At 48.4% G+C, this 13,650-nt stretch overlaps 1 protein-coding gene across 9 annotated transcripts in view; it reads right to left on the reverse strand.

Annotated features, from left to right (window-relative positions):
* Nucleotides 1-689: 689 nt before the first annotated feature.
* Tmem131l (transmembrane 131 like) overlaps nucleotides 690-13,650 on the reverse strand; it is a 134,102-nt gene continuing 121,141 nt past the window's right edge. For 8 of the 9 annotated variants that reach the window (XM_063282520.1, XM_006232547.4, XM_008761116.4 and 5 more), the window contains 6 exons: nucleotides 10,879-10,957; nucleotides 9,574-9,653; nucleotides 4,286-4,406; nucleotides 3,313-3,404; nucleotides 2,167-2,306; nucleotides 690-1,626 (listed from right to left, as the gene is read on the reverse strand). In XM_063282520.1, the coding sequence (XP_063138590.1) occupies nucleotides 1,354-1,626; nucleotides 2,167-2,306; nucleotides 3,313-3,404; nucleotides 4,286-4,406; nucleotides 9,574-9,653; nucleotides 10,879-10,957 (785 nt within the window). In that variant the 3' untranslated portion in view covers nucleotides 690-1,353. The remainder of the gene's footprint in view (nucleotides 1,627-2,166; nucleotides 2,307-3,312; nucleotides 3,405-4,285; nucleotides 4,407-9,573; nucleotides 9,654-10,878; nucleotides 10,958-13,650) is intronic. The other variant, XM_039103734.2, reaches the window with a different exon arrangement.

Raw genomic sequence — 13,650 nt, forward strand, 5'->3', positions numbered from 1 at the left:
TGCCCTACTCCCAAGAAGTGACTTCTGCTGTCAATCACCTGTCTGTCCTCAGGCAGACCCAGCCAGCATTTACCTGGCTCTGCCACTTACCATGCTGTTTTCAAAGCCCACCCTTTTGCCACGCATTCCAGTCCTGTTAGACAGGGTGGCATTCCATTTCTTGGATGTACCACTGTTTATATACAATTACACACACAGATCCCATTACAGATGGTTGTGAGCCATCATGTGGTTGCTGGGACTTGAACTCAGGACCTCTGGAAGAGCAGTCAGAGCTCTTAACCACTGAGCCATCTCTCCAGCCCTCTGTGTACCACTGTTTATAACCTGTCAAGAAACCTGTGTTATTTCTCCTCTTTGGTTTTTATGAATAGCCACAGGAACACGGCTGTTAAGGTATCTAACTCCTTGTCTTTTGTTCTATAGAAGCAAAATTTAAAAATAATACATTAATATTGTTCAATCCTGGAGGGTCTGTTTCGCCCACACCAGGACTCTGACTTGGTGATGAGGGCTCCCCAGAACTATATGCCCAGAAGGCTTTACCTTACCAAAGGGCAACACTGAGCTTACAGGACATCTGTCTCCCTTCAGGGTTCCCACAGTAAAAGGAATAGATCAAACTAACAACTTCAGCTCCCCACCTGAAAACCACCCCAACCTCAACCTCCAATAAAGACAAAGTATGATATGAAAATAAGAAGTTTTTATTCAAAGTTGAAAATGTTCTCAACGTTTATACTTAGCAACACATGCTGCCACTTCAGAGCAGGCTTCTAATGCTAGTGACAAGCCAATGCTCTGCCACCAGCACCCAACTCCCTGAGGGACCAGTGCTGAGGCAGAAAGTGCCCCACTTCCCAGATGTCCAACCCTGACTGCCTATCAGAGTGGCAAGCACACTGAGGACAAGAGAAGGCATCCCCAGAACCAGAGAGTGAGCCCTTTCCCGGACAGCCCCATCAGGAAGTGATCCCTGCCAGGGGGGCTTTCCTTGCCAGCCTTCATCTCATTGGCTGCAGGGATGGCCCACAAGGTCTTCAAAAGCACTGACTGCCAGAGGCATCGATGGACTCAGTCACACTCTGCAGTACCCCAGGGATACCTGGGACGCTTGGACAGAAGCCACAGCCACCCTTCCTAAATGGTAGAAGTTATGATCCGTGGAGGCCAAGTCTGTAAAACTCATTTATGAAGGGTTCAAAAACAAATACCCAGATTGTAAAAAAACAAAAACAAACAAACAAAACATTTATTTTTATATAAAAGTGCCAAAATATCCACCAATGTTGTACTCTATGGCAACGACCAGTTTACGCTAGGAATCAAACACAAGGCCTTTATTCACATTGCTCACACATTCCCACAGTAGCCGGAGTCTCTGGACAAGGGGAAGTTTGCACTGCGGTTTGCTGTGCTAGTCCATATGTCCAGGTTCATGTAGGCACGGAACGGGTTAAACCCCAGGTAGTACTCCTTGCACATGACCTGGTTTTCCATGTGGGTCGAATGCTCTGTGGCAGGACTGACGGGGCAGCAGTTTTCATACGCGTCACTCTGTGGGGCCCAGATGGAACCAAACAGTCCAGACATGGGAGACAGACTTCGGGTGCTTGTGAGGTAGGACTGGAGTGGAAATAAAGACGGAAAAGAGAGCCAAAGGTTAGAGACCAAGAAGCGGCTTTCCAGAGGCAACACTGAGCCCGGGTGGACACCCCAGGGGTGTCATGTCCACCTGGTCACCAGAGCGCTGTTAAACCCTCCCACACATTCTGGGTTGTTTGAGGAGGTTACAGTATTTTCATCTGATCTGCTAAGTCTACTTGTGATCCAAAGGGTTCAGTCAAACGTCCCGTGAAGAAATGTGCGGTGTGGACATGAGGAGAGACAGTGCTGTGTGGTGAGGACACAGACATGAGGAGACAGTGTGGGTTCTACAGATGGAGACACAGAGCTCCTCTTTCACCGCCAAACCCACTGAAGGCTGTGGAGGCCACTGAAGGCCTGTGACTTCCTGCCCCCATCTCCACATCACATCCTTCAGAATGTGGCCGCTATTCTTGTGTATGAAATCCCACCGGCTCTGCCTGACCTGAACTCTATGCTGAAGGGAGCAGAGAACAGGAATAGGAAGCGCTGGAGGAGAGCAGGAAGGGCGACACTCACTGGAGAGTTGACGAGACTGGCGTGCCCCCAGGCAGCAGGCATGCTGGCTGGAGTGTTCCAGGTAGAGGAGGTGCCGTGGCCAATGAAGTCGGTCTGAACTTTCGAGGAGCAGGGGAAGCCATTGGTGTAATTCATGTTTTCTAGGAGAAACGGGAGATGTTCTGAAGTGCTGAATTCTCACCCTTGGATAAAGGCAGTCCTGACCCATGAGCCCAGTCTGTATGTTAAGACATACCACTCAGAAGGGCTGATGTGTCTGTACTTGTTCTAACACATCAAGTTTACTTAGCACGCTAAAGAACTGAACAGTGCCAAAATTCTCACCTACCCTCAATCCCCACACACATTCAGTGCTGGGTGGGATGGAGCCCTTGGGTGTCAGGCACTCTTGGCTACACCACAAGCTCTGCTCCTCTCCATTTTGTTAATTATCAGTCCCTCAACCTCATCAACCTGCACATGGACCACATGGCCGGATGAAGTACTTACAAACCAAGTACTTCTAGATATCTCCAAGAAAATAGACATAGAGCCTTAATCCTAGGGAGACCGTTGCTATAGCTCCCTCTTGTGTTAGCTGACTGTAATGCAGTGTCCAAAGCAAGAACACTGGGCACATGACTGGGAAGGGAAGGGAAGTCCTGGCCCAGCTGTATCCTGCAGTTTCCAGATGATCAGGCAATTTCCTAACTAACGGTGCTTATTACAAGTGTTTTGATGGAGCACCTGTGCGCATCCACTATTCCTGCTCCAGGCTGGTTCCCCTCCTGCAGGATTCCCATGACCCATGGGCAGTCAGGACATGCTGAAGAATGAGTCGCCATCCCATAGGAGAGTCACTTGCTGATAAGTTAGTGCCCCCAGTGCCCAATAGAGAAGCTGCCCTGTTCCAGCTACAGAGACATAAATGACTCAGTTCTACCTATTTTACAGGACTCAGTGGGTTATGGTTACACACAGAAGCCCCCAGGCACCAATCATTCAAAATTGCCTCCTTCGGTGAGCACAAGTGGATCCTAGTAGCAGCCCCCACCCCCCCAAAGGATCTCTCAAGTCTGCTCACTGTTAGCTGCTACGTTAAGTGCACACACTTGCTTTGACCTCTGAGAATGAAAGAGTGCCACTGGCATCGGTCAAGTGCTTTACCTTCTGGAAAGGCATTGTAACCGTTCAGTTCCAGAGGGCAGTACACGCTGGAAAACTGGCCTTCACAGGATGTACTCCAGTCAATGAAACTGCTACAAAACAGACAAACAAAAGTCAAGGGCCAGCTTCAAATACAGGACACCAAGAGATGAAGTAAACACAGAGGAATGGCTCTACCACCCTACCTCCCCATCCACAAATCTCCAGATTAGGGACATAAAGGGTGTGCTCTGTCAAGTCAGAGCCAGAGGCTTATCTTCTTGTCAAGTACATCCACCTACAGGACAGCTGGCTGGGTCAAAGGCAAGCACCTTCCAACTGCATTGTTAGCTAGGCACGGAGGCGGGCTGCGATGGTATGGTGCCAGCACCACGGTGTCTCAGTGTACACCGGTCCTGCTAATCAAATGTCCAGCTGTCCCTCAGAACACGAGAAGCAGTCAGCTTGAAAGGTGACCACTATAATCTGTCTGGATGTGCATTATGGGAATAAGTAGGAATACTGTTACAGTGGGCTAAACCAAAGGCCTTCCTTCAAGTGGATCCTGTGACACTGACACTTGCCAGGTCCCCTGACTGATAACATAACACTGCATGGCATGCTGACGCACCTCTACTGTGTAACAGAGTTCTGGTATCAGACTTCTACCAGCCTTAGTGTGTAAGTGTGTTTGAGAAAGAGCATTGGAAAGTAAAGCTCTGCCAGGGAGAAGGCAATAGGAGCACGTTTAGATTTGTTCCATGTATGAAATCATGCCTTCAGCCTACAAAGGAATGTCAGAAGGGGCTGCCAGCTTCGCTGCCCTGACTTCGTGTTTTTCACAGTGGCTGGTCTGTTTGACAGCAGAGTGTAACTCCAGAAGGCAGAAAAGACAGTTCCCAGCACAGTCCTACTATCCGTGAGGATGCCGAGCTCCCACTGCAGCTGCAGGGCTTTAGGCCAAGCAGAGCTGAGTGAGAGCAGTGGAGCCTACCTGTCAGGAATGGAGGTGGGCTCCTCTGACACCCCCGGGGCACCGTTCTCCACTGGGCAGTTGAAGCTGCTGGTCAGACACACTGGCTGCGAAGGCCACAGGCCTCCAGGTGGATACAGACCTGAGGGTTCAAGGAGGTATGTTTAAGTGAGCAGAACACAACATGGCAGAGCCCATGTGGCAATTCCAAGTCTGGTGGTTCTGGCCTCTCTGAGGGAAGGTTCTATTAAGCTGTGACTGAAGACAGGGACTGAATCATATGTGTCTGGAAACTCCTGCTAGGCTGGGAAGAGTCTATAAAGGCCCAAAGTGGGTGTGACTGGGTCTCCACAGAGAAGAGCCAGTGATTAAATGGTGTAGGAGGGAGGGAAGGAGGGACTAGAGGCTGACTGGGTTGGCACTGTGCTTTGGTGGGAAGCCCTGGATGCTGGGCAGTGGCAGTGCTGGGCACAAGTCCCCATGGCTATGCCGGTTTTACACACTCAGCCAGCAGAGGTACTGGGGCCTGCTGGACTCTCTCCAGAGACACTCACTAAGGCAAAGCCTTGGAGCACAGGGACGACAGCGGAGCAGCAGGCAGGCACACCTACTGCTGGACAGAGACATGGGCTCCCCTCCTGCCACATCTACATCCACCTTGTTCAGGTGTCTTTCTGGGGCTGCTCAGGACAATCAGCATTGGTGCAACTGGCATAGCCCTATGTCTGAGACAACTATCTCTCTAGGGAAACCTGGGTGTCATTCTGTCACACAAGCTGTCAGTCCAGGAAGACTGTGCCTTCGCTGTCAGGCCAACTCTGCACTGCACAGAGCATGTCCAGCTCTTACAAGCAGCAGAAGGAAGTACTATACTTCTGGAGTGGGACCACCACTGCCTGCCAGATAGTAGGCTTGGCCATACCATACAGGGTAGAACCAATGTCCACCTGCGGCTGCACCGCGAACACACGGCAAGCTCTGGAGAACATTGCTTGCCACCCATCAAGCCTTGGGTTCCCTAAAACCAGGAGTCCATTACGGTCTGCTATCCCTGGTGCCATGGAGGAAGAACAGACAGAATGAAGCTCATGCCTGTCCATGTTCTGAGACTTGTCTTAGAACATGTTTTCAGACAAGATGTTAACTTCTAAGTAGGAAGAAGATCTCAGGGGCCATCCCACCCTGACAGTCATGTGAGTCTATTAATTCATAACATGTAATGGCACACGGTAAAAGGGGGGAGGCAGAAGCAGGACATCTGTCAGGCCGTGACTGATAAGGCAAGTGTTCAATAAGGATTTCTGGGAGTAAGAAGTCAGGGAGGAGGTGGGGAGCAAGTTGCCAGACTCTGTAGTTTGAGAAGGGGAGGGTGACCAGAATAAGACAGTGGGTCACCAGTGGAATAGAATTGAAGACCCAGAAATGAACCCACACACCTATGGTCACTTGATTTTTGACAAAGGAGCCAAAACCATCCAATGGAAAAAAGATAGCATTTTCAGCAAATGGTGCTGGTTCAACTGGAGGTCAGCATGTAGAAGAATGCAGATCGATCCATGCTTATCACCCTGTACAAAGCTTAAGTCCAAGTGGATCAAGGACCAAGTGACCTCCACATCAAACCAGATACACGCAAACTAACAGAAGAAAAAGTGAGGAAGCATCTCGAACACATGGGCACTGGAGAAAATTTCCTGAACAAAACACACCAATGGCTTATGCTCTAAGATCAAGAATCGACAAATGGGATCTCATAAAACTGCAAAGCTTCTGTAAGGCAAAGGACACTGTGGTTAGGACAAAACAACAACCAACAGATTGGGTAAAGATCTTTACCAATCCTACAACAGATAGAGGCCTTATATCCAAAATATACAAAGAACTCAAGAAGTTAGACTGCAGGGAGGCAACCCTATTTAAAAAATGGGGTTCAGAGCTAAACAAAGAATTCACAGCTGAGGAATGCCCAATGGCTGAGAAACACCTAAAGAAATGTTCAACATCTTTAGTCATAAGGGAAATGCAAATCAAAACAACCCTGAGATTTCACCTCACACCGGTGAGAATGGCTAAGATCAAAAACTCAGGTGACAGCAGATGCTGGCGAGGATGTGGAGAAAGAGGAACACTCCTCCACTGTTTGTGGGATTGCAGACTGGTACAACCATTCTGGATATCAGTCTGGAGGTTCCTCAGAAAACTGGACATTGAACTACCTGAGGACCCAACTATACCTCTCTTGGGCATATACCCAAAAGATGCCCCAACATATAAAAAAGACACGTGCTCCACTATGTTCATAGCAGCCTTATTTATAATAGCCAGAAGCTGGAAAGAACCCAGATGTCCTTCAACAGAGGAATGGCTAAAGAAAATGTGGTACATCTACACAATGGAATATTACTCAGCTGTCAAAAACAATGACTTTATGAAAATCATAGGCAAATGGAGGGAACTGGAAAATATCATCCTGAGTGAGGTAACCCAATCACAGAAAAACACACATGGTATGCACTCATTGATAAGTGGCTATTAGCCCAAATGCTTGAATTACCCTAGATGCACAGAACACATGAAACTCAAGACGGATGATCAAAATGTGAATGCTTCACTCCTTCTTTAAAAGGGGGAACAAGAATACCCGTGGCAGGGAATAGGGAGGCAAAGTTTAGAACAGAGGCAGAAGGAACACCCATTCAGAGAGCCTGCCCCACATGTGGCCCATACATATACAGCTACCAAACTAGATAAGATGGATGAAGCAAAGAAGTGCAGGCTGACAGGAACCAGATGTAGATCTCTCCTGAGAGACACAGCCAGAATACAGCAAATACATAGGTGAATGCCAGCAGCAAACCACTGAACTGAGAACGGGACCCCCGTTGAAGGAATCAGAGAAAGGACTAGAAGAGCTTGAAGGGGCTCGAGACCCCATATGAACAACAATGCCAAGCAACCAGAGCTTCCAGGGACTAAGCCACTACCCAGAGACTATACATGGACTGACCCTGGGCTCCAACCTCATAGGTAGCAATGAATAGCCTAGTAAGAGCACCAGTGGAAGGGGAAGCCCTTGGTCCTGCCAAGACTGAACCCCAGTGAATGTGATTGTTGGGAGGAGGGTGGTAATGGGGGGAGGATGGGGAGGGGAACACTCATATAGAAGGGGAGGGGGGAGGGGTTAGGGGGATGTTTGCCTGGAAACCGGGAAGGGGAATAACAATTGAAATGTAAATAAGAAATACTCAAGTTAATAATGATTAAAAAAAAAAAAAAAGACAGTGGGTCACATGTGACACACAAGAAAGAAAAGCCCCAGGATGACTCAGAGTCTGGGTCCTAGGAAATTAGAAAGAGGGAATGGACAACTGGGCACTCGGTGTATAGTAACTGCTAGAATCCAAAGAAAAAGTATTCAATCACAAGTTGGCTGTAAGATGGGTTCATAGGTCAGGAGAGAGGCCCAAGCTATACACACAAATCTGAGATGTGGGAATTCAAGTTGAGACTTGAAGATTTAAATGTGGAGAAGACTGGCAGAGGAGCTGAGCACAGAGAAGAGATGAGCAGGCACTGAGGCTCAGGCGCTGAAGAACCAGGGTTACTGCAGGCTGCTGAGGAAGTGAATGAGGAGCCCACAACTGAAACAGGTCTATGTGGGGACTGAAGACAAGCAGAACCAAGGATGGGCCAACACAGCCATCCAGGGACCTGACTCCTGCTTCAGAGGAGTAGTGGTGGGAAGGTGAGGGCGAGCGAGGACAGAGGGAGCTGCCATCACCAACACAGTTTCCTTAAGGAGGCCACCATTGGCAGAGAAGGGCATCCTGAGGCAGTATATGTCTACTACTGGGTCTGAAAGATGGGAGGGGTCAGAGTACACTCATGTCCTGACAGGAAGGGCTCGTCAGAGACAGCAACTGATGGTGGAGAAGGGACCCCCAGGACAGAAGGTGGCAGCAGGAGAGAGGCAGATGGCCTTCCATGGCAGGGCAGTGTGGGAGAGGGGAACTTCTGAAGGTCTGGACTTAATCAGCCAAGGAGTATAAGGGGTGACCAAAAAGAGAGTAATTGTAGAGTCTTAGTGGGTAACGACATCTCGAACACACATGTAAACCCAGACTGGGACACCAGGTTTCACAGAAGTTCTAGCAGACAGAACAAAAGCAGAACACTGATGGAGAGCCAGCTTTTGGTGATGGTGATGAAATCCAGAGCCTTGTGCTGACCAAGCGGGCACTCCTCTGCCGAGCTCTGCTAGTCTTGGGTATCTGGAGTTTATTGTTGTTTCTTAAGAGAGGGTAGGACTAACTAAATCCTACCCTCCAGTAGCTCACAGAAATGACAGTAAAAACCAGTCAAACCATCATCCAAACCTGGGCTTGGCAAAGTAGAAATGCCTAAATTTTGCATTTTCTTTCATTGGAAACATTTGTGTCCCATGGATTAATGACTGGGTCCAGTTCACCAACAATGTGTTTCCATTAATGATCTGACAAGGTCAGAACATTTGCAAGATGGCACAGAGCCTAATCTTTACTCCTTATTCTCCAATTTGCCTTGCTGTGTACTCAAGCTGACCTGGAACTCTCCTCCTCCCTGGGCAGCGCTCTGTGTGTCCATGAATTTCTATGCACAGAAACGAGCATGCATGTCAAGCCTAATGCTGCCACGAGAGAAGAAATAAATTCAGGCATGTCCCGCCATGATTCCTGACCCTGACTTGGAAGAGCCCAGAATGAGACAGGATGCCAGAGAAAAGGCAGATACAAGAGAAAGAATGAAAGAGCTGGGAACTGATGGTGAGGAGAGAGCGACTCCTCACTGGAGGCCCTGGCGGTGGGAAGCAGGGTTTCTTCTGGCCATCTCAGTTCCCGCTGTCTTACCCTCCTGCACGACATGTGGGGAGCTAGTGCTCAGCTCTGCTCAATCCTGGTTCAGGAGCCTGCCTGTCCACCTAGGCTGCTGATGCCCAGTTCCCACATGGTGGGCTGGGGGAGAGGAGGGCCAGGTGAGCAGAGGAAGCCCACTGTCCTGGCTTGCTCCCCCCAGCTTTGTTTCTCTTGCATTGTTATCTCTGATGGGGTAAGTGAACGCAGTGCAGTGGGAGGCTCCGCTGAGAGCTCTGGAACATCTCCGGTCACTGAGGGCGTTCTCACTGATGCAGAATGCTTGGTTGGGGCAACTGATGTCTATCCACAGAGCAGGCGCCCTAATGCCTGCAAACAAAGTCAGGGAGGGCCCCCACCTGAGGTGCCTTCTCCAGCTCCCAGAACACAGCTTGACTGATGCCTGCCATAGCATCTCACCTTTCTCTTCTCCAGCATCTGCAGGTGCAGCAGGAAGACCAGGACAGGACTCTGTAAACCCAGACAGTCCATTCACATCTCTGTGGGCAAAGGGAAGAGAGGAAACCATGACTTCCATGCAGGAAACCCAAAAACTGCATCGCCGAATCTCATTTGAGTTTCACCATAGTCCCTTCAGAAACACAGATATTAAAGAAGCACAAAGCCAGGCAAGAGCTGAGGGATACTACGACGTCTTGCCTGAACATAGCAACTGGACTACTGTGGGGTCAGCTGCAGCTTCTAATATGCCTGTATAGACAGCAGCAGTCGTCACTGCTTGATGGCTTTCTTCCTGACAGTTCACAGGGAACTTTCCTGTGTGCCAGTCAAGTCATACACCTGCCTCTCACAAGGCATCCAGGGGACCTGGTGTCGCACCACAGTGCCGTCCTTCATGCTGATGCTGGTCCCTCTCACTTTGAGAGGTACAGCTGGCCCTCAGGCATCACAGGTCCCCACAGGGTAGCCTGAAAGCATCTGGAGGAGGTGCTGCACAGCAGCCACCATGGACTGTGGAATCAGACCTACGAAGGCTGGGTAGGCACTGAAAATCCTCCGTTTTCTCCTGTCATGATACCCTATAAAAAGGCAGTTTGACATATATCACAACTGATGTATATGGAGGATTGGCAAAAGCAGTTCGATAAAAACATTGTCATTTTGCTCTTATTTTGAGACAGGGTTTTGCCACATAAGACTGGCTAATCAATCTGGTCCCTAGTAGTACAAAGCCCAGGCTGCTCAAGCTCATGACAATCCTCCGGCCTCAGTGTTCTGAGTGCCAGGATGACAGGCACATGTCCCATCCATGTTATACGAGGGATCTGTAGAGTTGGGAGTGTGTGTAGGTCCTAGAACCTACGCGCGTAAACTAAGGGGCAACTGTATATCGCTGTATTGCGCTCTCTCATTCAATGCTGCAGGCAGTGTCACGCAAAGAGACTGCAAATGCGTCTACCAGGCCCTTGGAGGCACCAAACTATCAGTGCTCAGACTGAAGGAACTCAAGTCCTACTCAGAGAAGATGGTACCCAGTGTGGCCACATCGTTGAGAAGACAACAAAACCAGAGAAGCCCCACAGGAGCCCTGATCATGGACACTCATTTGAGTTACTAATATAATCAGATCTGGCTTCCCTGACTTTAAAAGGCTTTTCGGTTTCAGCCTATACAGCTAAGCATGAAGACGCATGTCATTGACAGGAAAGCAGAAAGCAGAACGTGATACTGAGGTGGTGAGGGGTGAGGGCCCACAACACTCACGTGGAGCTGCAGACGTGCTGTGGGAGGCTCAAGGGCATGGAAGCTTCTGAAGGAGAATCCCGTGGGGAAACACCGTCTCCTGCATTAAAAGCAAGGCACTATCAGAGCGTGTTGTCTCAAGACAACTGTGCACATTCTGTGTTCAGATGCAGACGGTGTTTGTATCAGCCCCTAATGGAGGTCTTACGTTTCATTTTAAACTGATACACATTCACACATTCTTTTAATTGTGGCTTTTGCATGTATGTACAGGTGTATGTTCACATGCATGTGGATGGCAGAGGTCAATGTTGATGTCTTCTTCTGTTATTTTCTATCTTGGATTTTGAGACAGGGCCTGTCCTAAAACACAGAGCTAAACAACCTGTGAGCTCCAAGGATCTGCCCTTGCCGACCCTCCAGGGTTTCACTACGCCAGCTTCTATGCTGCAACCTCCAGATACAATGTAAAGACTGTACTGCCATTCTTCAAATGCCACCCTTTCTCCCCCACAAAACTGCCCTGCAATGTTTTCTAGAAGTTAGTTTTCAACTCAAGCCCCATGTGTGTGCTGCTTGGCAAACTCTTGGTCCTTTTGAGTAAACAGGGTACAAAACTAGTGTGTGAAAACCAGACTGCCTCTAGCCATGAAAATTCTCCTCACCCAACAAAATGCCAAAAACCTGTCCCCCATCTAGTCTGTGTTTCCACAAAGGCTGAGACTTTCTCCAAGAAGGGGCTGATCTGTTCACGAGGCTGAGAAAATCTTTCCTTTTTATATATAGTGCACATTACCAGACAGACACACAACATGCATCTGTGACACTGAAACCTTAGGATCATCAGGGAAACACTGAAAGGGGAAGTGGAGAACAAGGAAGGAAAGAGAAGATACTGAGGCCCCAGGCTGGAGTCACGGGTGAGCCTCGCCCAGGACTGGTGTCTCAAATCCATCTTTTCCCTCTTGGCATTTGGATTTGAACCCTGAATCTTGCGCATGCTAAGCCATTGAACTATTCCATATCCCTGCTTTTTGTCAGGGTCTTACATTATGGTCTGAAAGTCGTGATCCCTACTAACAGCCTCCCTGAGTGCCAGTGTTGGGCTTCTGTCCAAGGCTGGGTTACCACGCCTGTCTACCAGCTTCTGTTATAGGCGTCCAGAATGGAGAGGGCAGGAGATGGGTAGCAAGTGCCCAGGGCTTCTGGGAAATACTGGGCCCAAGTGTGAACTGCCACTCAGGGCAGCATACAGCATAGGGCAAGGCAAGTATTGCTTTGGACCCTCGTGCATACCCAGACTGGCAGCACAGACTGGGCTGCAGTGTTCTCAGGGCCCAAGGACAGTACTCTACACACAGGGGAATCATGGAATTAGCGTTACTGAGGTTCTGCCATGTCTCCTTCACTGTGTTGGAAACAACTTCCCAAAATGAACTGCTGATACAGGACTATGAAAAAGAAAAGCCTAAACCATAATGTTATTTTGAGTTACTGTTTCATCTATACAACCCAAGAACAAACAATTCCCCAATGTTTCTGATGAAATTATGAGCATAAAAAATTAAAAGTTAAAAATTAAACAAAAAAGATGACAGTGATTCTGTTCGGAAAAGTGGGTAGATAATCAAGGGTTTCCTTCCCTTTAAAAAAATCTCTCTCTCTCTCTCTCTCTCTCTCTCTCTCTCTCTCTCCCCCCTCTCTCTCTCCCTCCCTCTCTCTCTCTCTCTCTCTCTCTCTCTCTCTCTCTCTCTCTGTGTGTGTGTGTGTGTGTGTGTGTGTGTGTGTGTGTGTGTGTGAAGATACTGGCCTCCCTGACACCTCAGTTTCATCCTTGGAGCCCACAGGATGTAAGGAGAGAGTCAACTTCCACAAGTCGTCCTCTGACATCCAAAAGAGCAACATGGTGTGTGTATGTATGGGGTGTATGCAAGCACTCAAAACATGCACGGGCACGCGCACCGTGCACACACACATACACACAGGCATACACATGCCTACTAACAAATAAATATACTACTACTACAACGACCAAAACTGTAAAACAGTAATCATAGAAAAAAGGTATTAATTCTAGGAGACAGGAATACAATCATGACTGATCTCGTCACTAAACTCTCAAAAATAAAGGAGGATATGTGCCAATAACAGGATTACTCTTATTTACAACAGCCAAAAGGGAAAAGCGACCAGCTGCCCACTGATGAACTGCAATCAGCAAACATTACACATGCATAATGGAATTCATCCATCCTTGACGAGGAAGGGAGTTAACATGCTCTGTAATATAGATGAGTCCTGAGGATGTCACTGGGTGAAATCAATCTTTCAGCAGAAAATAATCCTATCTGACCCACATACATATCCAACAGCATAATCCAAAATCATTTCTGTTCCACATAAAGACACTTATACATGGGTCATAATCATCCATGATCTCCAGACGACAACCATACACTCCACATTTGACAATCATGCACGTCTGCAATCATTCATGACTTAATTATTCCAGATATCCGAGCAGTCATATGTTAGGGGCAGAGCAGAAGCGGGTAAGCAGGGCATGGGGTGGGGGTGGGGGTGGGGCAAGAGCTACTACTGAACGGCAGAGTCTCGGTTTGGAAGGATGGAAAGCGCTGGCGGTGATGGCTGTACAGTATGAATCAACTGCTTTATGCCACTGCTCTGTACAGTTAAAATGGTTAAAAAGCAGTCAGTTCTGTGAAATACTTTATACAATAAACAAGATCCACAATTGTTCAGGTCTTTGAAGTGTTTCAAAGACAGAAATGA

Source organism: Rattus norvegicus, chromosome 2 (genome assembly GCF_036323735.1).
Source record: "Rattus norvegicus strain BN/NHsdMcwi chromosome 2, GRCr8, whole genome shotgun sequence".
Taxonomy (NCBI): domain Eukaryota; kingdom Metazoa; phylum Chordata; class Mammalia; order Rodentia; family Muridae; genus Rattus; species Rattus norvegicus.